Source organism: Stegostoma tigrinum, chromosome 10, assembly GCF_030684315.1.
Source record: "Stegostoma tigrinum isolate sSteTig4 chromosome 10, sSteTig4.hap1, whole genome shotgun sequence".
In the NCBI taxonomy this organism is placed as follows: domain Eukaryota; kingdom Metazoa; phylum Chordata; class Chondrichthyes; order Orectolobiformes; family Stegostomatidae; genus Stegostoma; species Stegostoma tigrinum.
Genome location: NC_081363.1, coordinates 49,995,100 through 50,022,014, shown reverse-complemented (window position 1 = coordinate 50,022,014; position 26,915 = coordinate 49,995,100). Strand labels below are relative to the sequence as shown.

The 26,915-nt window shown below is 39.0% G+C and overlaps 1 protein-coding gene across 7 annotated transcripts in view; it reads left to right on the top strand.

The window, feature by feature from the left end:
* Positions 1-24,001, top strand: part of LOC125455700 (F-box/WD repeat-containing protein 7-like) — a 34,433-nt gene extending 10,432 nt beyond the window's left edge. For 4 of the 7 annotated variants that reach the window (XM_048538030.2, XM_048538034.2, XM_059649180.1 and 1 more), the window contains 10 exons: positions 277-365; positions 4,492-4,677; positions 8,972-9,090; positions 12,517-12,668; positions 13,921-13,993; positions 15,689-15,800; positions 16,405-16,529; positions 18,295-18,370; positions 20,014-20,129; positions 23,137-24,001. In XM_048538030.2, coding sequence (XP_048393987.2) covers positions 277-365; positions 4,492-4,677; positions 8,972-9,090; positions 12,517-12,668; positions 13,921-13,993; positions 15,689-15,800; positions 16,405-16,529; positions 18,295-18,370; positions 20,014-20,129; positions 23,137-23,265 — 1,177 coding nt within the window. In that variant the 3' untranslated portion in view covers positions 23,266-24,001. The remainder of the gene's footprint in view (positions 1-276; positions 366-4,491; positions 4,678-8,971; positions 9,091-12,516; positions 12,669-13,920; positions 13,994-15,688; positions 15,801-16,404; positions 16,530-18,294; positions 18,371-20,013; positions 20,130-23,136) is intronic. The other 3 variants (XR_009446240.1, XM_048538032.2, XM_048538031.2) reach the window with 3 other exon arrangements.
* The last annotated feature ends 2,914 nt before the right edge of the window (positions 24,002-26,915 follow it).

The following is a 26,915-nucleotide window of genomic DNA, read 5'->3' as shown; positions in this document are numbered from 1 at the left end:
ATTATCCTTCATTAGCTTAGAAAGTCTTATCCTTGGTACTGTGCATTCCTGATCTCGTAACATTGAACTCGCTGCTTTTCGGTCCATAATCTGATATGGCATTTATTGCATGTTTTAAAGCAAACACTGGAAAACTGATAAATCTCAACAAACTGTCAGATGTTGAATTGTTTAGAAAACTGAAAGTAATGAGAACAAATTTTGCTTACATGGTTAACAGTTTAAATTTTATTATCTATGAGCATGTTATATGTAATACTTAGTTTTTTTGAATAGGCAGCCACTGTGTGCTGTTCAAAACTGGCTTAATTTTGACACTGATCAACAACTCTTCTCCAAGAGCCCATATAGTTACAGTCCCACAGGTAACCTATTACACTAACCATTAGTGCGTATGACTGTCTTTGTGAATTGAGCATGTTTGGTTATAAAGTATTTATTTCCTTGTTAGGTTTTTTATCACAGTAGAGAAAAGCATAATATAGTTCGGAATTTATTTAGAAAAACTATGCTGTAGTATAAAGTACATTTTTATTTTATTCATATTCCTTGTATTGACAGTAGGTATGAATGAAAATAAGATGTATCTGCAATTATGTAATATGGTGATTTCCACTGATCCAAACATCAATATAGAGACTATGAATATTACATTGAGATCCAAAAATGTTTATCCCTTATTTGACAGCATTTAACTTCTAATATTTGCAGTCTGCTGCTCTTTAAAGCTGTCAGTTTGCAATATTTCATTTCTTCAATTTCTTACACAAAGCTTGCAGACTTCAGATGTCATCTTATACTGTAGCTAAAGGGTTTAAAAACTAAACAAATATGGCCACAAATGAGGATCAAAGAACATTTGTTTGTGTTTTTCAATTCTTGAATATATTTTGAAAGGTTGTGACTGCTGAAACACCATTTATAGTTGGTGCAAAGAGTTTGCATGCATGAAGAGGCCAGCTACATAATTTTGAAATGGTGGAAAACAGCAGAGCCATTCTGCAAGAAGGCTCTGCCAGATATATCCTTTGAAGTGGGAAGATGCAAGGAATCAGGAAGATGCATATGGAGGCTGGAGCTGACGAACAGGAGTTTCTCCTCCTGCAGCTATACCTCCTCAGTTACCACTCCTTCACTGCACTTGCATTGCCACTTTGCCACTCTGCCCTCTTCAACCACCATGCTGCTTTTTCCGAACTGGGAGGCCTTGCCTGGGGGTCAGAAGGGTTGTTGCATACACTTTTCCACAACCTGTTGTTTTCCCTTTCCACCTCTGCGTTCAAGTTCCAGGCAAGCAGCAGCTGCTGAGCACAGTTAAGCGAGATGGGGGCATGGTGGTAATGTCACTGAAATGGTAGCCCAGAACTTTAGGCTAATATTCTGGGGACATAGTTGAATTTGAAAGCAATTTTTCTAAAAAAATCTAGAATGTAAAACTAGCGTAACAGCCATAATGTAACCACTGTCAATTGTCATAAAAACCTATCTTGTTCACTGATTTCCTTTAGGGCTAGAAATCTATCTTGCTTACCTGATCGGGCTTACATGTGATCCCAGACCCATATCAATGTGGTCAACTCTTATTGCCTTCTGGGGCAATTTGGAATTGGCAATAAATGCCAACATCCCAAGGTTGAATTTTTAAAAAAATCCTCCCTGCTTTAGGAAGAGCCCTTTCGTGGACAGTGCTGTGGCCTGAGAAAGCCAGACAATGCAAAGGAGTGGTTGCTAAAGAAGTAACCACCAAGAGGGGTAACTCCCTCTTCATCACTCTCAGCCTTCTGCTTTCCTTTGTCCCTGCTCTTCCTAACCCCCTCAGCAGCAGCTTCTGCGTTTCCTATGTCTCCAACCACCGCCTCAGTCAGTGGAAAACGAGAGGTCTAACTGAAATATTGACTGCAGGTGTTCCTGTAAGAAAAGAGACACATGGACAATGGTGACAGCCTTGGTGGAGGCCACCTGCTCAAAGTACGCTGCTGATGTCTCCCTGCACATGAAACACAGTGATATCAACTGTACATGCACCTACAAATATTTGTATGTGTGTGTGTTTGTGTGGTGTTATTTTATGTTATTGTGAATCACCCCAATTTTGACAAACTTGTTTATTGCAAATGTTGAAAAGAAGAAAGAGGTGATGGATGAGCATGCAAGGTTAGAAAGCACAATGTAGAGTTCCAAAGCAGACCCTGGGTCTGTGACAGAGTAACAGTGTCCAAAACATTATTTAATGACTGGATAATTAGACCTGCTGCTACATTAGGTGAGTTTCTCGATTTTTGAATCAAGATCAGATTGAGTTAGTTTTTCAAAGGATTTAGCTGGAAACCACTTGCCATTGTTATCAAAAAGCGAAGATAAAACATCACATCATTTGGAACAATCTTCAGCCAGAAGTGCTGAGTGGATGACCCATGTTGGCCATCTCCAGAGTCCTCAGCATCACAGATACCAGCCTCTAGCCAATTTGATACACTCCACATAATATAAAGAAACGGTTGAAAGCATTGGATACTGCAAATACGATAGGACCTTATAACATTCCAGTAATAATACTGAAGACACTTGCTCCAGAACTTGCTGCCCCCTGCCCCCAACCAGCCAAGCTGTTCCAATGCAGCACAACACTACCATCTAGGCAACAATGTGGAAAATTGTCTAGGTATATCCTGTACACACATCAGGACAAATCTAGTCTGGCAAATTGCCAAACCTTTGTTCTACACTTGATCGTTAGTAAACTCTTGGAATGTGTCATCAATAATGTAATCAGGCAACACTTACTTAGCAAGAACCTGCTCACTGATGCTCAGTTTGGATTCTACTAGGGCCACTGAGCTCCCACCTCATTATAGTCTTGTTTCAAACATGAACAAATAAGTTGAATTCGGGAAGTGAGATGGAAGTGACTGCTCTTGACATCGAAGCTGCATTTAATCAAGTGTGGCTTGAGGAACCATAGCAAAACTAGAGTCAATGTGAAACAGGGAGAAAATTCTCCACTTGGTATGAGTCATACATGGCCCAGAGGAAGATGGTTGTTGGAAGTCAGTCATCTCAAATGCAGGAGATCTCTGCTGGGGTTTCCTCAGGTCAGTGTCCTCAGCCCAACCACTTTCAACTGCTTCGTCAATGAAGTTCCCTGCATCATAGGGTCTGAAGTCAGGTTGTTCACTGACGATTGAATAATTTTTTTGCACTGTTCGTGACTCGTCCGGTACTGAAAGCAGCAAGACCTGGGCGACAACCAGGTTTGAGCTGTCAAGTGGCAAGTAACATTTGTGCCACACTAGTGCAAGGCAAAAATCATTCCCAACAAGAGAAAATCTGATCAGTACCTCTTGACATTCATAGGCATTACCATTGCTGAATTCCTCCATTATCCTGGGGGTTACCGTTGATTAGAAACTGAACTGGACTAGATATATAAATTCTGTGGCTACAAGAGCTGGTCAGAGGTACACAGAACTCCGTCCACCATCTACAAGGCACAAGTCAGGAGTGTAATGGAGTATTTCCCACTTGCCTGGATGAATGCAGCTCAACCAGCACTCAAGATCCTTGACAAAGCCAGGACAAAGCAGCCTGCTTGCTGGCACCACTTCCACAAACGTTCACTTCCTCCATTACCTGCTGTTTTCAGTAGTAGCAGCATGCAGCATCTACAGGATGCCATTCCATAAATTTACCAAGGCTTTTAAGAGAGCAGCTTCCAAACCCATGACTACTCACCGTCTAGAAGGACAAAGACAGCAGATATGTGGGAATACCACCACCTGTAAGTTCCCCTCTAAGCCGCTTACCATCCTGACTTAGAAATATGCTGCCCTTCCTCAGTGTTGCTGAGTCAAAACCCTGGAACGCACCAAATGTGCACCAAATTAACAGCAGCAGTTCATGAAAGCAGCTCACCACCTTCAAGAGTAGCAAGGGATGGGCAATAAATGCTGGCCTAGCCAGTGATACCCACATCCTATGTATAAATAAAGGAAACAAAGCTTTCCAAATGTCATAACACATTAAATAATTAAGAAAACTTAGATGATTTAGCAAGCTTATCAGCCCCTTTCTTGCTTGTTCCAACACTAAAGCCTTGTTTTTCTGCATTTGCTCTGAGAGAAGCCATAAAGTGTATAGTCAAAGCATATCTAGTATTATAAAATCTGTTTACAGTGTACAATTATTTTCTGTAGTTGTATTTTCTGTATCTGAAGGTTTTACCCAGGACAGCTCATCATCTGTCTCTGCTGTCCTTTCACACACAACCTGAATCCTTTGCAACATTGTCGATGATCATACTGTAAAATATTCATTATGGATTATATAACCAAATAACAATGTCTAATGGAAACTCGAAGGCAGTCTCAGGATTTTATAGCCATTCATAAAAGCCAGTCCAGCAGTTTGTAAGAACAATCCTGTAGTGAAATGCCTTGCAATAGTTTGCTCTTTAATGTCTATTACTAAATTGCTACTCTTTTATTTTAATAGGTCTCACATCTCCAAGATACAGTACTGCTACTTTTTCTGATTTTCCATCTTTGTCCCTAACTTGCCGATGGAAAGATATTTACATTAGGGCTTGTCACCTGAATCAAAATTGGGCACTGGGTAGATATACAGTTTTACCTTTACTTCGAGGTCATCAAGAAAGAGTGGATTGCCTCGATTGTGATGGTGAGTACTATTCAGCAAGAGTAGAGAAGGAAATAGAAAACTGTGGATTATGAAATTAACTACAATTAATTTTTCTTTTGTAATCGTTGCCTATAATTTTACATGCACAGGTGGACCTAATGCACTTTAACTAACTTGCCACTATTCAGATGTAGATTTGGTCTACCCTCCAATCATGATGACAGTATAAGCTCGTATTTGTATCGTGTCATTAACGGAAAAATGCCACATGGCTCGTCAGAGAAACGTAAAGGACAAAATGAAACGAGATAATGGGATATGTAACCAAAAGCTTGTTTAATGGATGTGAACTATCAAGATCCTGGGGGATACCATTAACCAGAAACTGAATAGATTCTACATATAAATAACTTGGCTACAATAGAAGGTCAGAGGTACCCGGTGACTCAGTGTTTGGGAACCGGGTTCGGTTCCAGCCTTGGGCGACTGTCTGTGTGGAGTTTGCATGTTCTCCCTGTCTATGTGTAGGTATCCTCTGGGTGCTCCAGTCTTTTCCCACTGTCCAGAGATATGCAGGTTCGGTGGACTGGCCATGGGATACGTGGGGTTAGAGAGATAGGATAGGCAGTGGGTCTGGGTGGGATTCTCTTCGGTAGGCTGGTGTGAACTCAGTGGGCTGCTTCCTTACTGTAGGAATTCGATGGATTCTATGACTATGAGGATTTCCAGGTGCTCCAATTTCCTCCCACACTCCAAAGATGTGCACGGTTGGTAAATATGGGGTTTCATAGATAGGTTTGGGAGCTAGGTCTGATGGTATACTCTTTGGACGATCAGTGCAGACTTGACGGGCCAAACAGGCACTGTCTGCTGTAGGGATTCTAAACCCTGTCCACTAACTACAAGGTAATGGAATGTGCAGCTCCAACAACGTAGCCAGGATATAGCAGCTTGCTTGATGGCACCACTTCAATGAAGATAAAGCCTAAATTACAGGAACAGGAAATTGTAAAATAACATTACAATAGCCATAAGACCATAAGACATAGGGTGGAAGTAAGGCCATTCGGCCCATCAAATCCACTCTGCCATTTAAAACATGACTGATGGGCATTTCAACTCCACTTCCCTGCTCTCTCCCCGTAGCCCTTGATTCCTTCTGAGATCAAGAATTTGTCGATCTCTGCCTTGAAGGCATCCAACATCCCGGCCTCCACTGCAATCCGTGGCAATGAATTCCACAAGCCCACCACTCTCTGGCTGAAGAAATGTCATCTCATTTCAGTTTTAAATTTCCCCCCTCTAATTTTAAGGCTGTGCCCACGGGTCCTAGTCTCCCCGCCTAACAGAAACAACTTCCCAGCGTCCACCCCTTCTAAATCATACATTATCTTGTAGGTTTCTATTAGATCTCCCCTCAACCTTCTAAACTCTAATGAATACAATACCAGGAGCCTTAGCCGTTCATCATACGTTAAATCTACCATTCCAGGGATCATCTGTGTGAATCTCCGCTGGACACGCTCCAGGGCTAGTATGTCAGGAGGAACAAGACCATGAAGGGTGTCATGACCATCAGATGTGGTTATCATTTGGTCAGTGATCTGCAAATCATTTTAACTTGTGTAGCCCCCATTTTAGTTTTAATGATTCAAGCTTCTTGGTAAATATACTAAAAATTGGTTTGTTACTGAATGTTTCTTATGAATAAAAACATAAAGTTATTAACAAGAAAGTACTGATGTTCAAATTAAAATCAGGACAGAGAGAGTACTTATAAGATGAAAATCCTAGTAAGTCTGAATTAGACTGTTTGTGGCTGTTGTTGAATTCCTTGTTGAAGAAACAAAGAAATTAACACTTAAAGTCAGATTCTGCCGCTGTGAGGGCTTCTATACTTTTATAGGTGAACCTGCAAGACTTTTGGACTCCCCCACCCTGGGGAAAAGACCTTAGTTCTTTACTATACCCACGCCCCTCATGATCTTATAAACCTCTATAAGGCCAGCCCTCAGTCTCTGACACTCCAAGGGAAGAAGTCCCAGCCTATTCATCCTCTCCCTATAGCTCAAACCCTCCAGTCCTAGCAACATCCTTGTAAATCTTTTCTTCATCCTCTCAAGTTTTAACAACCTCCTTCCTATAGGGAGGCAACCAGAATTGTGTGCTGTATTCCAAAAGTGGCCTCACCAATTTCTTGAAAGGCCGCAACATGATATGCAAACCCCTGTATCAACTTATGATCAATAATATCTCCTGCTATTTCAAAAGAATGGACCTAATTCCATATGTTTAGGGCTTGCAGCTACATAGTTAGATGCTTTGTAGCAACTTATTTTTACCTCTTGTGTCCATTCAGAGTCAGACTATTTTAAAAGAAAACCTATTATATCATAACTCTTTTATTCAGATCAAGGGCTTGCAGGAAAATCCAATTATGTCCTTGTAGGAGCATTTTTCCCAACTTGGGACAGACTCAGCGGGCAGGCAGGATTCAGGCAAGTGGAAAATGTTTATTCAAGCAGAAACCACTTTATGCAGGGAAAGGACCAAAAGATCTTCCCCGAATCTGGGTTTGGAAGATAGGTTGATAACACACCCTCTGCTTTTACAAAGAAATATGGCATTTTTATACATTTTGCATTACAGTAATCAAATACAACATAGTCATTGCCCTTCCCTTTAACTCAAACACCCAATCCTATGGGATACCTAATCAGTGATGGGTACTTCCGTAGACAGCCCCAGGTTCCCATGAGCTTATGGTATTAGCTGGACATTGTAATCCTTAGGGCTTCGTTCTTCCTAGGCATCCTATTCATTCACATTCCAATATTTAATGGCCATATTCCTTCTGATCTTTCTCAGGCTTTAAATTAAACATAAAAAGTGTAAGGACAGCTCAAATTCTATTTTGCTGCTGCCTTTTATCACATTCAGATACTCATTTTATTTTCCCACTGTCCCATTACACAATGTAAAAATAAAAAGTCAGTTAGTTTTAACTAATTTCTATGAGGTTAACTTACGTTATAAAGTTTAATTATAAGTTTAACTATATGCAACTACTGTCAATAGTTTGTAATTTATGGGCTGTGATCAATCTATCTTGTTCAGGGCATAAGAGAAGGTGTCTCCTACGGCTAGTTAATCTCTACATCTAAGCTTAAATGTTTTTTAAGGTTTGTATTATATCCTGGTTACGTATTGAAACTAACTTCTATGATTAGAGCATTTTTAGGTAGAAACTATTTAATACTGCTGGTAGCTTCAAAGAGGCAACTATTTACTATGAAATAACTTTAGCTGTTATCCTTGCGGCTGCCTGGGGACTAATCTAGCACCTGACATTATTCATTTCTGGGACAATCATCCTGAATTTAATAAAGCTAGAATTGGTAATTTTTCTGTCCTAAGGCATCCTTTTAGCAGACGTATCTCAGGTGGGAACATACAGTGTTCTTTTACTGACCTTCTAGCAGTTCTGTTTGAAGGTAACATTGTATTTTACTGTGTGAGCAGGCTGCCTAGTTTTGCTTTGCTTCTGCCTGCCATCTCACAAGCAGGCGTGGGCTGCTTGGTGTGACCAGATGCAGGCCACCTGACATGGCCAAGCATAGGTCACCCCTACAGTCTTCATCTGATTTTTGTACAGGTGCTTTCAAGATCAATACTGGATAATATGGATAAATTATTTATTTAGCTTTTATTGATTCACTCTCGCTAAATTCAGTCTTTCTTTCCCTGTCTTTGTTCTCATTGTGTACCAGATTTGACATTGTATTCAACAATTTCAAATTACATTTGTTTTTGGTTCCTACGCTGCTAATTTCACAATTCTTCAATTGGAGTTGCTCAGAAGGTTGATTCAGGATACTCATCATCACTCTAATGCTATCAGAATTTCGCCAACTTCTTTTTAGTTGTTTATGTCCCCTTATTCTTCACAGTTCTTCTATCTACTCTCTTGCATCCTTTCAATGTCACTTCCACAAGAACTCTCTAGTTCTCATGCTTGTTCTCTCACTTGATGTCTCTCTCCCCCTTTTAGGATAGTGTTTGACCTTCCTATTAATGGCACATTAGAAATGTCATGGATGGGTTATTGCACATGTCATGTTCTACCTGCTTCATAATTCTGTAAAGTAACGTGCTATTTATTCTATCATTGTGTCAAATATTACTCACTTTTTTTGTTTAATTTAAAAATACAAAATATTATCTGATCTGTCATGTGCAATCATTTTTTTACAAAATATTTAAACACAATGGAAATCTCATCTCTCATTGACCCAATTCTAATATATATCTTCTGCCTCTGTCATGTTCGCAGGAAAACGGCTTGTTAGTGGAAGTTCAGACAAAACTGCCCGTGTATGGGATCTATTCACTGCAAATTGTCTACATGTACTGGATAATCATACAGATGCTGTAACAAGTGTTTGCATTAAGGTAATCTTTTCTCCCCATCCAGCTACCTGCAATTCCTTCCAAATTATTTACATTTTTATTTGTTGCCACCTGTAAGATTGCTATCCAAATCTCTGTACTAGATGAGAAGAAAATCCTTTCAATTAACCATTGAGAAAACTTAACGTCATATCTTCAGTTCATATTTCTCAGTTTCTGAAAATCTGTTCCCCAGTTGCTGACTCTATCCCCCAGTTTTTGTGTGCCACTTCAATCTTTTATGAAATGTTCATCTTGTTGACCAAGTTTTTAAATGATCTGCTGTAGTAAAGCCTTATGTGCCTAGATGTTGGATTTTGCTTTATGATGTTCCTGTGAAGTGCCTTTTATTGTTTACTTTTGAGTAAAATTTTTTTATTTTAGAAATGTTTCGCTAATATTATTTTGTGTGTCATAGGCACTATATAAATACAAGTTGCTATTATTACTTCATGGAGATGGTTTTATAGTTGAATTAAATAGCCAATATTCTTATAATTCTACTTATTATCAACTGCGTTATCATCAGAACATTCAATAGCCACAATTCCTCCAATTGCTGTTTATGAATTAGCAGGTCACTCCCTCAGAGCAATGTAAATTGAATTCCATCTTCGGTGTATTCATCCTGTGTTCCTATCTCACATTGGTTACAAATTTCTGTCGAGATTATCCTTTTCACCACTTCTTATAGATGGTGTGGTGAAATTCTGAAAAAGGAATTAAAATATCCAAGTTGTTATTCAGGCTTCCTTAGATCTATTCCCAGTGTTTCAGCTAAGAATCAGGAAAATACCTACAGGAATCAATGGCCAATATCAAAATCGTGAAAAATAGCATTGCATATTTTTTAAAATATGAAAGCCATTTTGGTACAATTTATATTAATAAGCAAGAAATGTTTTTGAGTAATTTAGAATCTATAATCTCAAGTCCTGAACAACATTCTCAAACTGCTTTAATGTAACGATTGAGTTACAGATTCTTAACTAAGTCTCATATTTCACATGTTGCACACGTGAACTTTGGAATTGATCCCACAATAGTATGGATCATATTACTCACAAAGACTGAGAAGCTGTTTGAGTCCAGTTTTCTTTTTCAATTAATCCCAGTTTGCCTCAAATTGGCCACAAGATTTCTGAACAAATTCCTGATGAGGAGAGCAGGATTTTCCTTCCACTGCTCAGAAATTGAAGTTACCAGTGCTTACTTATCCCAAACCCACTACAAGGAGACACAACCACCAGCCTTCATTTTCACAGGAACACCCTTTCCTATTGATATGGCAATGGGTTGGTTGGCTAATGAGTAACCAAGAAGGCAGGAACAAGGGCCAGACACTTCAAGTGTAGGCTTGATTTTTGAACAGACCAAGGCAGCCATTATTGTATTTGCTCTTGTACTGTTTACCTTCAATTTGGAATCGTCAGATAGAATCCCAACTGTGTGGAAGCAGGCCATTTGGCCCATCAAATCCACACGGACAATCCGAAGAACATCCTACTCGGACCAGCCCCCTAACCTAATCCTGTAACCTTGCATTTCTCATGGCTAATTTCACCTAGCCTACACATCCCTAGACACAGCACAACCAGTCCAACTAACCTGCACATCTTTGGACTGTGGAAGAAAATTGGAGCCCCCATGTAGGCATGGGGACAATGTGCAAACTCCACACAGGCACCTGATGGTAGAATTGAAGCTGGTTTCCTAGCACTGGGAGACAACAGTGCTAATCACTGAGCCACTATGCCTCCAAAACAACATGATGGAATATTAAATCTTTGTTCACCATACTGCAATTCCATACTTGGGGGGAGAACTTGGGAGTTCTGTTTGTCTGTTTAAAAAAAGGAAGACCGTTCAAGTTAGGTTGTCAATAACTGGGTGACAAACAAAGACTTTGAGAAGCCCAGAGAGATGTTTATGAGCATGACTTTCCTGCAAGATTCCATAAAAGACCCCTGTTTCAGGGACAGCAGCTCCTGGAGTCAGGAGCAGGGACCCACATTGATGTGCAGATGTGAACCTGGAAATCATTGTTTTGACTGCAAAGTGTGGAGAATGGAGGTCCTATTCCCAGATTGTTGCAAGAGGAGGCCAGCACACCAACTAAGGAGGTCTCCTTCAAGGTGACACAAGGGATGTGATGTACAGAAATTGGATCAGGTGTGGGAGGAACCTTACTAAACTGATACACTCTGACAAGGTGCGTGCAAGCATCTGCTTTCAGGATTTGCATCCCCATTCCATCTCCAGTGGCACACCAACAGAAAAACCTGAGGCTACATTCTGTAGATGAGTATCAGAGGAGTGTATGAATGTATGCCCAGAAAACTTACTGACTCCTTCGAATGGCTGAGACCTGTAATGCAACTGAAGACCTGACAGCATTGAGACAAACAGTTTATAATGGATAAAAGCAGCTAGCATCGATCGTAGATGTCAGCAGTTCTTTATCTTTTGCCCTTACACAAGATCAAAGCCCATAACGCACCCAAGAAGGCCCAGAGGTGAGGAGAAGGGCACCCCACCTTCACATTGTCATTGCTGCCAAGGAACAGAGACCCATAGACATCGTGGACATTGAGGAATGCAGCAAGGAGATTCATATTGGAGGTAAAGATCAGAGACTGAAATATGTTCATTAAAGGGGTCCACTGCATTCCACCTCATTCAGTTCATGCTGAATCCTGAGTTTGATTGAGAAATCTCCAAACTTGCAAAGGGTTGTGCTCTCTAAGGCAAGTTCTCATGACATGTCTCCTATAGGCATAGGTGTCCAGTCTCAACAGCAACAATAGAACTCCAAAGAAGGACTATCACTCCTCACAAGCAACCTCTATTAGCACAGGTAGAGTCAAGTTCACGCATATGGTTAAATAGCATGGTACCACATCAAGGTCACAGTACTAATATGTAAGATGATGTATCAGAGACACAGGCAGCTGTAACATGAACATGCCTACTCAACTGATTAACACTGTAAATGATTCAGAAATAGATCTTCCCCTTAGACAAGCAAACACAAATGAGTTTCTAGATTTCAGAATTTCTCAGGTAGTGAAAATGGGCTGAAAATTGAGGTGTCGATCCAGCTCATTTGCATCACCCTTTGGAAATTTGGAGAAATAAACTCCTCCATTTAGAAAGTGGTCAACCATATGGAGAGCGAGATGCAGCAGCTCTCAAAGGGACCACCCCCATGAAAATCTGAATTTCAATTGATTTTCCACCAGAAACAGCTTCTGACACACAAACTGACACAGCTATCCACTCCTGGCAAAAATCTAACCCTGGGTATCAGTGTCAAAACTTCATTAATATTATATCCTGAAAAAGCTTTTAAAAAATTTATGTTATAACAGTTTTAATGCTGTAATTATTAACAATGTAAAAGCTAAAATTGATGTTTCTGGTTTTCAGGATGAAGTCATTGTAACAGGTTGCGCTGACAGCTTGATTCGAATTTTCCAGACAGAAACTGGTAGTTGTCTACGAGCACTGATGGGTCATAACTCAGGAATTGATCATCTCTGTTTTGATGGAATACAGGTGGCCAGTGCCAGCTCGGATAGGTAAAACTCAAATTCTACAGGTAGTATATTCATTTTTTGAAGTGATAGTTCAATAATTGATTATTTGTAAGACAAGAATTCAGTATTGTTAAAAGATCTGTTAATAATTGCTTTTGGGATAAAAATGCAATCTTTTGTGGTCAGGGTTTTTCAGATGACAAGATTTTGTCACCTGAATGTCACCTGATGAGTTGATGGAGAATACATCCTGTCTGATATTGGTTCCCCCATTGTTACTTAATGCCCCATGGAGCCTTAATTGCTGGAAATGGGTCTTCTGAGCCTCATTCAGGAGTAAGTCCAGCCTAGGGGAGGTGCCTGCCAGTCTGATTGGCCAGCCACTCTGTAACCCCTTTGGCACTAGGTTCAACTAATGGCCACTCCTGAGACTACAGTCAGTCACCAAGGAAGAGGAACTATTGGAGCCTATGGTAAGTCCAAGGTATTGGTAGGACCTGGCTGGCGATGAGAAGGTCAGAGGGCCATGTTTGAGGGGGTGTGGGAAGGGGGTGCGGTTGAATGATCTTATTCGGGGTGCATTCACTGACCATAGGGGATCCTAATGGAGGTCCCTAGTTCTGTTGCTCAATGTTCACTCACCTAGTAAAAGCTGCCGGGCTGTTCCTCCAGTTCCACACTGTGTTATCTGACTCCAGCATCGACAGTTCTTACAATCTCTCATTGTTGCACAGTTACCAGGATTAGGAATTCTAGTCAGTTCTCCCATTCTTAGTTCAAGGCACTGAAGCCAATGGAGCACTGTACCCCTCCCCAGTTTAGTGAATATCAGATATCAAAATCTGCTGGCTACACACTGCTTTTGCTTGCTGTGCTACTGGAGTAATGATTCCCTGGAACCTACTGATCATTAAGCAGATGTCTTAAAAAGTAATTTTGCTTAAGAAAATATTCAGAGTTAATAAGATGTAGAGCTGGATGAACACAGCAGGCCAAGCAGCATCAGATTCAGGAAGGCTGACGTTTCAGACCTAGAGACCCAAAACATCGGCCTTCCTGCTCCTCTGATGCTGCTTGGCCTGTGGTGTTCACCCAGCTCTACACCTTGTTATCTCAGATTCTCCAGCATCTGCAGTTCCTACTATCTATAAGAAAATATACAGTTTGAATTAAAAAGCAGTTTATCATGTCTGAATTTTGATAACAAATATCTGACATATATGTATTATTTTATGTTAAGATTGATTTTCCTGTAAATCACTGCTAGTTTATCTCATTTGCTTTTGCGAATCAGAACTCTTCGTGTTTGGTCTATTCAAGATGGCCACTGTAGGAAAGTTCTACGAGGTCATGAAGATGAAATTCAGGTAGTGTTATTATATATGTATCATCTTTACTTTCACTTTATAAAATTCAGAGCTCCATATATCATTTTTTGTTCAAATATCACATTATTAGTGAAGCAGATTAGGTTACGTTTCTAGCTTTGGTTACCCACTGCATGTGTCTAAATTTTCATTGAGCATCCCAGGAGGGAAAGTACCCACTGGCAGCACAAGAGTTAGAAAATTAATACAGGAGGACAGTTCAGCAAATTTTCAGTTACATACTGTTTAAAGAGTTTGTGTAACCATGAAGTTCTCTTTTATAAACCAAAAAAAATCAAACTATTGTATCAACACAGTATGGAGCTGGAGGAACACAGCATGTCAGGCAGCATCTGAGGTCTGCCTGTGTTCCTCCAGCTCCATGCTGTGTTGTCTCTGACTCCAGCATCTGCAGTTCTTGCTATCTTAAATTATTGTGTATAACTGTCATTTTAAAATCTTTCTGTCAAGCCCATGTATCTCTGGAGTTTAGAGGAATTAGGGAGCCTTATTATCAATGGAGTTGGAAACCCTTAAAACGTAAATTCAACATTAAGATTAGAACCCCGTGAGCATAATCAGTCTAGCTTACATGTTGATCTGTAATTTTAACTGTGGAATAAGACATTTCACAAGCAGAGACTGGAATTGATAACACCATGTTCTGCAAGGTTAATTTATCATAATTTAAATTTGCCCCCTGCCTGTTTTCGACCATAAGATGTAAGAGCTCTCCCTCTCAGCATCTATCCTGTCAAGCTGCCTAAGAATGTTACAAGTTTCAATAAGGCTGCCGCTTCTACAATCCAATGAGCACATGCCCAACCTATTCAATCCCCTCTCCTCGTAAGAAAATCCCTTCATTCCCAGGATCAACCTAGCAAATCTTCTCTGGACTGCATCTATGAAGATGGTGAGTGAAATGATCTGAAGGGAGAAAAGAATCTTGTGATGTTTTAACATCAGTGGTTGCTTCAGCTGCTTTTAAACTAGATTATGCATGATCAACAACTCGTGTGTGGAGCTGTTCTCTCTGATGATGTCTGTTTGAATGGTCAAATGTTTAAAGACCAGAGTAGGAAATTTGAACAATATTTATTTTACATGAATGAACAGTGCTGAAAGATTGAACTGATAAAATTTTAGTATGGAAACAATTTACATACAAAAATTGCAATCATTAATCAGTGTTAAAAAGGGTCGCTGTTTAACTATACAGTTAATATATAATAGTTACTTATTTTCCCAAAGTTAATGTTTATAAATCAGGTGAATTGAATACTCTTTAACTGTTTCTTATTGAATCAAACCTTATGAATATTCATTAAGAAATGCCCAGAGTTGGTTTCAGCATTTATTATTTGAACAGTACCACTACAAAATAAGTAAAAATGCAGTAAAGATAACAACTATTTTAGTAACATCTGAATTTTAAAAGGTTAAAAGTTTTGATGTAAGTAATAGGAAAATATTTCAAAACATGTATTTTTTACTTGTGTGGAGATCTCATAATGATGATTAGTCACATGTATTAGATTTATTTTAAATGATCTGTATACCTGTATTCCAAATCAAACACACCACACAGTGTTTGTAAAGCTTTGAAATGACTGTACATGTTAAAATATGGTTAAATGGCATGTAAAATCGTTTATGTAGACTTGCGATGCTATTAACCATTTGCTTATTAAACAGTACTTGACTATGAAAAAGCATCTTGTTGCTAGCACATCGTGGGACCACACAATAAGAATGTGGAATATACAAGCTGGAGAATGTATAGCTGTTCTAAAAGGCCATACAGAAGGTAAGTACTCTGAAATAAACACTAGAAGAAAATGTTTGTGAAAGACAATGTCCATTTTCCAGATTTTCTTTTAATCATACATCTGAGTAAGTTGGGCTTGTACTCATTGGAGCTTAGAAAAATGAGAGGAGATCTTATTGAATAATACAAGATTACAAGGTATATTGTTTCCCCTTGTGAACTAGAAGAACAAGAACCAGAGCACATAATCCCAAAGTAAGGGTATCTTATTTAAGATATAGGTGAAGAAGAATTCTTTCTAACTCTTTCTCTTTCAGAGAATAGGGAATCTGTGAAATTCTTTACATTAGAAGCTATGTCATTAAGCATGTTCAAGGTTGAGATAGATTTTTTACTCAGTAAGGTAATTGAAGGTACAGGATAAGGCAGGAAGGTGGAGTTAAGGATTATCAGATCAGCCACAATCTCTTTGATTGGCAGAGTGGACTTGATGGGCCAAATGTCCTACTTGTGCTCCTATATCTTATGATTGTATGGTCTCATAAATATTGAAACTTTTAAAATTCAAAGATATGCAATGTATGATTTAATTTTACTGAGCGGTTATCTGTCTACAGTTTTGTGCGCATTTCCCTCTTCACAGTTGTGAACTGCTGTCAGTTTGACTGTCGATATCTGGTGAGTGGTGGAGGAGATTGCTTAGTGCTTATCTGGTCAACAGAAAGTGGAAGATTGCTGTGCAAGTGTCAAGGACATACCGGGGATGTGGTGAGTAGTTTATACATGGTGACAGAGACAGAAAGCTAAGGCGAAAAAAACATGTTTTTCCAGTTGTAAAGACACAATAAAAGAAAACGTAACCAAGAAACAAGTTGTTACTGTTGTATACAAATTGATGTACTAGCAGTTGTATCCAATTTGATTTAGGCATACTGCTGTGCATCACTGCCGGTCATGATAACACTACTAGATTAAGAAATGACACTTGAATGATGATTTGACGATGGGAAAGGGGTGATCAACAGTGCTATCAACCAGCACTTGGTTATTAATAACCTGGTCACTGATGTTCAGCTCTAGTTCCAGGGTCTCTTAGTTCTTGACCTCATCACAACATTGGTTTAAACACGGACAATAGAGCTGGATTCCATATCTGAGATGAGAATCACTGCCCTTGACATATTAATGGAAATTGGGAGAAAATTGTCCACCAATTGGAGTCATACCTGGTTATGATTATGTAAGTCAGTCATCTCTGCTCTAGGACGTTTCTGCAGGAGTTCCTCAGTAGCTTCCTAGGCTGAACCATCTTCAGCTGCTTCACCAATGACCTTACCTCTATCATAAGGTTAGAATTGGAGATGTTTGCTGATGATTGTTTTGCAATATTTTGTACTATTTGAGATTTTACACTATTTGTAATATTCATGCCAGAGAAATGTCGGGCAATGAGTATATCCAGCAAAGGATAATCTGATCAAAACATTCGATGGAATTACTATTGCTGAATTCCCCACAATCAACATCCTCGAGGTTATCATTGACCAAAAACTGAACTAGCTATATAAATATTGTGGCTACAAAAGCATGTTAAAGGCTAGGAATTCTGTGGCAAAGTCAGGGGTGTGCTGGTATATTATCCACTTGCCTGGATGAGTGTGACTTCTACAACATTTGATAATGACACCATCCAGGACCAATGCAGCCGCTTGATTGCTACTCCCCACACAACCTTCAATATTCATTCCCTCCACCACCGATGTTCAGCAACGGTAATCATAGTTCATCAGGATTCCTACGACAGCACCTTACAATTCCACAGCCTGTACTACCAACAAAAGACAAGGGCAGCATATGCACGAGAACACCACGATCTGCAGTTACCCTTCCAAGTCACATACTATTCTGACTTGAAATGATATTCCGTTGTTGCATCAAAACCCTGGAACTTCCCTTCAAAACAGCATTGTGGGTGTTGCAGTACCCTGAGGAGTGATACAAGAAGCAGCTCATCACTATCTTCTCCTATGCAATAGCGCAAGAATAAATAAAAAGAAGTCAGGTGATCATCAAACATCATCCTGTCCATATTTCTCTTTAGGATTCTGATCTCTGATAATTAAAGCCCTCATCTTGATTTAGCATCAACCAAACCCCAACTTCCAAATGGCAATGCTGTGCCCTTTACAAAAGCTTTCCTTTTCACCATCTGCCCTGCCCAAACTATTATGGTGGCAGTAAGGACCTTTTCACCAAATTTTACTGCTTTCCCCTTCTCCTTTAAGCACTATACGTTTTTCCACCCTACTTGCCTCTCCTTTTAAAAGCTTGTTCATTCCCCATTCTCAGTCCTAGTCCAAGTTTCTTCTTGAAATATTCTGCCTTGCTGTAATACCTCTATACTAACTTGGTCTTTTATCTCTGTTGTTCCTGCCTCTATTTATTTTAAATAATTTAAAGATAACATCATCCACATTTTACATCTAATTAATCTTGGCCATTCTAATACAAATCTTCAATGTCTTTTCTGCAGTACTGTTTGATGTTTAATGAGAAGACAATCTGCTCTGGTTCTTCAGATAGCACCATTCGAGTCTGGGACTTTGCAGGTGTGAAAAATAGAGAATGTTTTACTAATTTGCTTTGTAAGCTCATTTTCTTCTTGCCACAAATAAATCCAGCAATGATATAACCATTTGATTTTTTACAAAAGCTTCTAAACATGCTACTCTTTAAACAACTTTGAAAGCTATACACGGGTAATACATGGGTTAGACCATCAATGGATTCCTTCTTCCCACTGTGTCCAATCTTTACTAAGCCAGTCAAAGAACTATATAGACCCTACCATAAGAGGACATTTAGTTCAAAAGTTTATGTTGATATGTCAGTTCCACATATTCCCTTTCCCTCTAATTTTAAAGCTTTCTATCCTACCATCATATTCAGAATGATAGTGAAAATTAATGATAGTTTGTGTTAAAAATCAGTATTAAAATTGACCTATCTTGATTGAAACCCTTAATGCTATTTGGGAATGCTGAGGAATCAAGGAAGGGCTGCACCAAACTGGATTTGACTGAAAATCCATAGTCCCTTCTGCATCCTGATATGAGAACGCGAATGGAAGATCTACATTAGATCAGGGTCTAGACAGATAGGGTCCCAGACTTTTCTGCTACTTTCCTATATGCCTTGTTATTATGGCAGAGATTCTGCCCCCATGGGGTCCAACTGAGGCCTCTTATCTGGAGTCCTTTAGAGCTTTTGGGTGCGTATAGTCTGAGTGCACAGATTAAATGGAAGACCCAGGTTGGAATCCACCAAGAAGTTTGAAAAATATATGGTATCATTTATAAAGAGAGTTGGTGAGAGAACTCTCTCACGTTTTGTATAGAATCCTGCGTAGGTGCCGAAGGTGCATCGTTAATAGTATTATGACTTCCCCAATCCTGTAAATTCAGGCAGTTAGTTCCAAAGATTATCAGTAGGCAGATCCTAGCATTTACCTCGTGACCAAAGCCCAGTGAGTTTCAGTTCTCATTTTTCTACTTTCAACAACACTTTAGTGTTTGGGTTTTCCCAGAACTCCCATCTAGATTTTTGCACAAAGATTTGATACAAATGACTTCATAATTGACTGCTGCACAGAGAATATATTTTAGGGCCAGGAATTTACATAACTAGCGAATATGACATTTCTCCTAAAACAGTACAACTACTATTTTGATGCTATAACTTATAAAGAGCTACAGACTTTCCCTCAGTAGAAAACATGGTATTGGACCATCCTGCCAACTAGTTTCAAACATTTCTCTGTAAAGTGAAAAGAGAAATTGTAATACCATGCTGGGCAAAAGTAATGTGGTGAGCAAAGACCTCCCATATCAACAAAGCCTGGAGTTTAGAGGTAGAAGCAATACTGTTTTGCATGTCTACTCATCTGAGGCACCTGCCTTCTTCAACATGAATATTTGTACAGTACAGGCTAAGTAATGTGATGGAAAAAAAAATAATATCACCAAATGCAGATTAAGAAAACTGTTCAACTCATCAAGATCACAGCAGTGAAATAAAATGTACGATCACCATTTTCTCCTGCTTCTCAACTAGCAAAAAGGAAACTGTTGAGCCAAACGTAAAACGTGAATAAACGTATAACTGTTTAAAATAGTTCTGTGGTATTCAAAATAAATAATATGTTACATTAGTGTTGTGATGAGCACTTTATAAAACATCATGATTTCCCCAGGAAAATGTCTGTTTACCATGTCAGAACACATTGGGGTAGTGAGGTGCCTACACCTGGATGGAAATAGACTCGTCAGTGGTGGTGACAGAAAGAAGATTTTAGTCTGGGATGTGGCGGTAAATATGGGTTTCAGTGCATTTGATGTTACATACACCATTGTATATAACATATAATTTTATTGATCTTTTGCTGATATAAATCAACTCAATCACAATATTCACATCTTTGTGAAGATTAAATAAAAGTTAATCACAAACCAAGATAACAAAGTGTGAAGCTGGAGGAATGCAGCAGGCCAGGCAGCATCAGAGGAACGGGAAAGCTGACGTTTCAGGTTGGGTCCCTTTTTCTGAAGAAGGGTCCCAACCCAAAACGTCAGCTTTCCTGTTCCTGTGATGCTGCCTGGCCTGCTGTGTTCCTCCAGCTCCACATTTTGTTATCTCTGACTCCAGCATAATCAAAACCATGATGTTTTAAAACATTTTTCTATCAAGATGATGTCATAAATATAGAACATAGAACAGTACAGCACAGTACAGGCCCTTTAGCCCACTATGTTGTGCCGAATTTTTACCCTAATCCTAAGGTCTAGCTAGCCTCCACCCCTACCTTCTACTATCACCCAAATGCCTATCTAATAGCTGCATACATGCCCCTAATGAGGCCGACTCCACTACACTCTCTAGCAATGCGTTCCACGCCCCGACCACTCTGAGTAAAGAACCTACCTCTGACGTCTCCCCTACATCTACCTCCACTCACTTTAAAACTATGCCCCCTTGTAATAGCTACCTCCACCCTAGGAAAAAGTTCCTAGCTGTCTACTCTATCTATAGCTCTGATCATTTTGTACACCTCTATCAAGTCACCTCTCATCCTGTGTCGTTCTAAAGAAAAAAGCCCTAGATCTCTCAGCCTTTCCTCATAAAACCTTCCCTCCAGTCCAGGCAGCATTCTGGTAAACCTACTCCTTTTCCAACGCTTCTGCAATCTTTCCTGTATTTTCAAAATGATTTTTCCAAATGATACAAGATTACATACAACAAAACTAATGACAGTCCCACTTGTCTGTTATAAAGTCAGAATTAGGACTGTCTGTCATTTATTGCATTGTTTCTCATTGCAAAAATGTTACAAATCACAGATGGGAGTACCACAGATCTAGCACATGGATTCATACAAAGTTTCCTAATCTTCAAAGTAGAAAATGACCACTCTAGCCATTCAGCGTGGTGTCAAATTAAAAAATCTCAAACTGTGAAAAATAGAGCAAGTTAATAGGAAAATCACCTTGAGCTGATGTCATTCACTTTATAGCAGCCAGTTTGAGTAGAATCAATAAGATCTGAGTGCTGTATGGTGCTAAGATAACCGAAGAAGCAATAATGAGACCACACCTTTTTAAAAGCAAGCCCCATCCTCAAAAACAGTTAAATACACAAAGATTTCATTAATTATTACAATAAGAAAGAACTTGCCTTTATAGCCGTATGAAGTAACTCCAAAGGGGTCTGTATCCTGTCACCAACTCACCCTGTATTTAAACATAGAAACTCATTTAAATTGATCCAACTCTCTTAGAGCCAGATTTCAGAATGACAGGATGTTGGCATCCCTGTTATATCTGTCAGCTAGGGCTCCCTGACTGGACTAAATTACCAGCCCCAATCAGGGAACTCCTATTCAATGGGTCCAACTGGCTAACCTTGTTACAATAACTACAGTGTGCCTTTTTTCATCTGTGGGTTACTTCAAAGTTCTTTACATACAATTAACTACTTGCTGTATTTCAATCACTGCTTTATAATTTTCATGTTGCAATTCATTTTTGAAATCAATTCAACTACCACAATGTTTCAAGCCAGCTGTGACTTATATAATTGAATTGTATAATAGATTAGGTGAGGTGGAGATTAGTGGTAATGTTACTGGACTAGTAATCCAGGAACCCAGGTTAATGCTGTGGGTGGCATAGATTCACATCTCACCATGGATGTGAATTCAGTAAAATAATCTGGAACCAAAAGCTAGTCTAATGCTGACCATGTAACCCATATGGTTCATTAGTGTTCTTTAGTGAAGGAAATCTGACATCTTTACCTGGTTGGGCCTACATATGGCTCAAAACTTAGTTGACTCTGAAATGGCCTTAGTCAGCCACTCAGTTCAAGGCATTGAGGATGCGTAGTAAGTACCGACCCAGCCAGCAACACCTACATCCCATGAATAATGTTTTTAAGAAACAATTTGTTTGATGTCAAATGGCTTCGAAGTTATCGCTCAGTTAGCCAAAATGTATGGAATTCAAAATTAACCTAAACAGTGTCACAAAAAAAATACACCTTTCATTCCTAACTCCAGACTTGAAAAGCACCTACTTCTTGTCGATTATTTTTGAACTAGTTGTTTTAATAAAATGGTTCCAAGATTTTTGTCTCTATTATTTCATCCACTCTAAGTACACATCACACTTTTTCTGAGGAACTTATATCAGTTGCAAATTGATCTTTTGCAAGCATGAACCTATTCCCTCTCCCAATTTTTTGTAATTAAATACATATTAGCATGTGAATAATCCAGGTCTTTGAATTAAGCATTTTCCTGTATAGTCTGAAAGATTATAACTGTAGCTTTTTTCTTACATCTATGTTTCTTGCAGTGAGTCCGATTGAGTTCCCACTCATCAATCAATTCATTTTCTAGTCATGTTTAGTTAATGTTTTCTATTTATCTATTTCCTATAGGACTGATTAGTATATTTGATGAATTGCATGTGTATAGTATTGAAACCAACACAGAATTCTGGAGAAACTCAGTAGGTTTGGCAACTGAGTTAACATTTCAAGTCCGGTATGATTTCTTCAGCAGCTCTGAAGAAGTTTGGTTTTGAACAAGTCATACTGAACTCGAAGCTGCATAGATGTTACTAGATCTATTGAGTTTTTCCAACATTGTGTTTGTTTCAAATTTCCTGTATCCACAGTATTTTACCTTATTCAAATGCATGTCATTAAAGTGTGCTAGCCATCTTAAATGGTAATTTTGAAAAAGTCAAATAAGTGAAAACATAATATTAATTGCTATATTTATGTTTGATTTTTTATGTTTTTAACCTCATTGCAGAATGGGAAATTAGTCAATGCAGTCCATAGGAATCCATCTCTCCTTCACAAGATCTGGATTAATCAGACAAAGATCATTACAGCTTCTCCTGAATCACCAGGAATTTTAACTATTTTGAGTTATTGGTAAATGATCAGTTACTGTTCTATATCTTTAAAACTAGGGAATATTAAACTCATAATTAACATTATACAAGCCAAGTTATTCATGATTATTTTGTGATTAAATAAGCATGAATACTGAATAGAATTTATGGCATAACATCTGTGATATTTTTCAAGAAACCGAAGTGAAACGTTGAACATACTTCAAATCAACTCCAAATCCACTGGGCTGCATCTGTACTAAGAAAAGCTCAATCAGTTAGTTTTCTAACACTGGCATCTTTCTGACATTAGTTTGATAAGTGCTAAAGTGCAGAGAATTTTTCTCAAAATAAAACAAATTGATTAAACTCAATTTCACTGTTGTATGACTCAGAAGACATGAAGATTCTTTATTCAATGCAAGTTCTTAATTTGGAAGCTATCAACCTGAATACTTATGACCACAAAACAATTTGCTAAAATCATCCTTATGTGTAAAGATTCTCTGAATTGGTTTCTACTTGAAGCAAGCCTTTAGCCCAAGTTCCTTGGGTTTCTCCCACTCTATTGCTGTGACAGATGAGAGTTCGACAGAAATTCCGTTTGCAACAAAAACATCCAACTGCTGACTACAGGAAGCCTCAATTTCTTGTCTCTCCTGATTTCTCCGTAGCCAGTTCCTGACTAACTATTGTGAAAAATCTTTCATATGATTGTAATATATTGTTTGTATATGAACTCTGATATTTATCGCAGTGTAGAGATAAAACTTTTTTAAATAAAACATATGACAAATAAGGTATGAATTTCCATCTGCTCTTGCTTCTTAGTATTAAACCCAAACCTGTAATGAACAAAACATTGCACAAAATTCTGTCAGGCTGAGAGGACCAAACAGGGATAGATTCATAATAAGACTGGATAGATTCATAATAAGGATAATAAGACTGTAAGTTATGGCATCCAATAAAAGATAAATATTACCTTTTGAATACCCATCAAGAACAAAACAACAAATAAAAAAGAGCCATGAGATGAAAGTTAGTAATTTCTTTGTGAGTTTGCCCAGTAGGCCACCAGACCTTTGGCAGAAATCATCTCGATGTACTTAATAAGCTGATAATTTAACAGAAAAGAGTTTCCTGGTGAGTTCCACTACTCTGCTATAAGTTCATCAGAAGAAATATTTAAGTGTGGTTGGGTTTCTAAGTTCTGGTACCAAAGCAACAGCAGGTTTCTTAAGCAAATTTACTCACTATGTATTTTGGGACTATCAATAATACACTATTGTAATAACTCATAATGGCAGAAAAGAAAAATCTTAACAAATATGCAATACCACACAGCTCTAATTTATTGAAAAACATGGTTTATTTTCATATTTCTATTGAAGTACTGTTCTACAAACACAGTTTGAACCACAGTCATAATATTGTAAAAAGCATCAAATTTATCATTTTGGTTTCCAAAGCAAAAAAGCTTAACTGATTTCATCAAATCAGTTTGGTCTTGGCATCATTGTAATGATTAGATGTAGCAGTTCTGATTTTATAATCATTCCTCCACAACAAATCAGAATTGAATATTCTGTATTTTGTAAAGGGTGAACATTCAGCTACTGGACGGAACTAAATTAGCTGGCATTTCATAAATTTGTCCATTTGCTGATGTCTGATGATGAATCACTGGAATCGAATAATGTTGGCAATCCTTTTGGAACTAGTTTTGTGGACACCTATTCAGGAGACTATGGTTTATGCCCAGGGCTAATGTCACTTCTCCATGGAACATGGTTTTATGGTTGTAGAACCACATTTGTAGTGGCAATCCTTTCCATAACTGGTACACATGAATAACAGTGGCTAACTGATGCTTTTTCCTTTCATTGACTTCGGTCATCAGGTTGTTTCCTTTAACAGGTATCATTTCCCACATTTCTGACTACTTAGCTCCAGTCGCTCTAGTGAGCAACAAGAACTTCTCATGCATCAACTCTGATCCTGTTCAACTTGAGGTCTCACTTTCAGATGTCCTTTCATCACAGAGAGAGGGGGAGGCGGACTGAAGATGGATAGAGGAGAAGATAGATGGAGAGGAGAGTATAGGTGGGGAGTTAAGGAGGAGATAGGTCAGTCCGCGGAGGACGCATGGGTCAAGGAGGCGGGATGAGGTTGGTAGGTGGGAAATGGAGGTGTGGCTTGAGGTGGGAGGAGGGGATAGGTGAGAGGAAGAACCGGTTAGGGAGGCGGGGACGAGCTGGGCTGGTTTTGGGATGCAGTGGGGGAGGGGGAGATTTTGAAGCTTGTGAAGTCCACATTGATAGCATTAGGCTGCAGAGTTCCCAAGCGGAATATGAGTTGCTGTTCCTGAAACCTTCGGGTGGCATCATTGTGGCACTGCAGGAGGCCCATGATGGACATGTCGTCTAAGGAATGGGATGGGGAGTTAAAATGGTTCACGACTGGGAGGTGCAGTTGTTTATTGCGAACCGAGCGGAGGTGTTCTGCAAAGCGGTCCCCAAGCCTCCGCTTGGTTTCCCCAATGTAGGGGAAGCCACACTGGGTACAGTGGATACAGTATACTACATTGGCAGATGTGCAGGTGTTCCTTACATACTGGTTTACTTCCACTTTATCCAGCCAGGAGATGCCCAAAATTTATGAGGAACTTTTCTTGACTTGCTTCACCGCTGTAAAGAGTGATACTGAGACACAGGACTTGTACTTGTGGAACTTTACATTTTCTGTTTGTTTGCAATTGGCAAAAACACACTTTCTCAATTTTTAACACGTTTATTTCAACATCAAGGGACAGATTGCTTGTGATTCTTGTTCCAAGGTATGTGAAGCTGCCAATGACTTCTAGGTTGAGATAATCAATGATGGAAGGTGGAATTTCTACAACCTAGTTGATAACCTTAATCTTCCTAACTGATTGTTGATCCCAACTCATTGGTTCTTAAGGGCTTACAATCTTCATGTACGACATCAACCAGCAACAACTCCCAGACTGGGACTTTATGCAAATAAAAGCAGAACACTGCAGATGCTGGTAATCTGAAATAAAGAGATAACACGCAGAGGAAACTCAATAGGTCCGCAAAATCAATGGAGACAGAAACAGGAGTTAACGATTTGAGTCCAATGTGATTGTTTTTCATATTTCAGATACCCATTATTTTGCTTTCTTATAGGACAACATGTAGTTTAGTTGTGATGTACATTCTTGCCAGTTGAACAATCTGCTGTAAATTCTAGTGTACAGGTGGACATTCCGAATAATCAGCAGAAATGCACCATAGCAAAAGAACACTCTGCCAAAGAAAGTTGGTACCAGGACCACGTGGTAATGCTGATCTTGATAGCATCTAATATTGCTGAATCGCAACTGATAAAACTGTGCATGTTATGGAAAGAATAAATAATTCCCAAAAGTCAAGGAGGCTGGACAATTTTCCACAACAGTTTGAAGAGTCTATTTCTTTAATAAGATAAAAGCTGTTGGTGAAATCTATTAAGGCATTGTGCTGTTCATGGCAATTCTGTAACTGAAGTGAGAAAACCATGCCGACTGTCCGTTTGAAAGCACCGGGCCACATAGACTCCAATGTTTGCCATCTTGTTGGAGCAATGCAAACAACAACCTTCTCCACTGCACAAGCAGCTGTCTCAGTCGTTGCTACAATCTGATTCC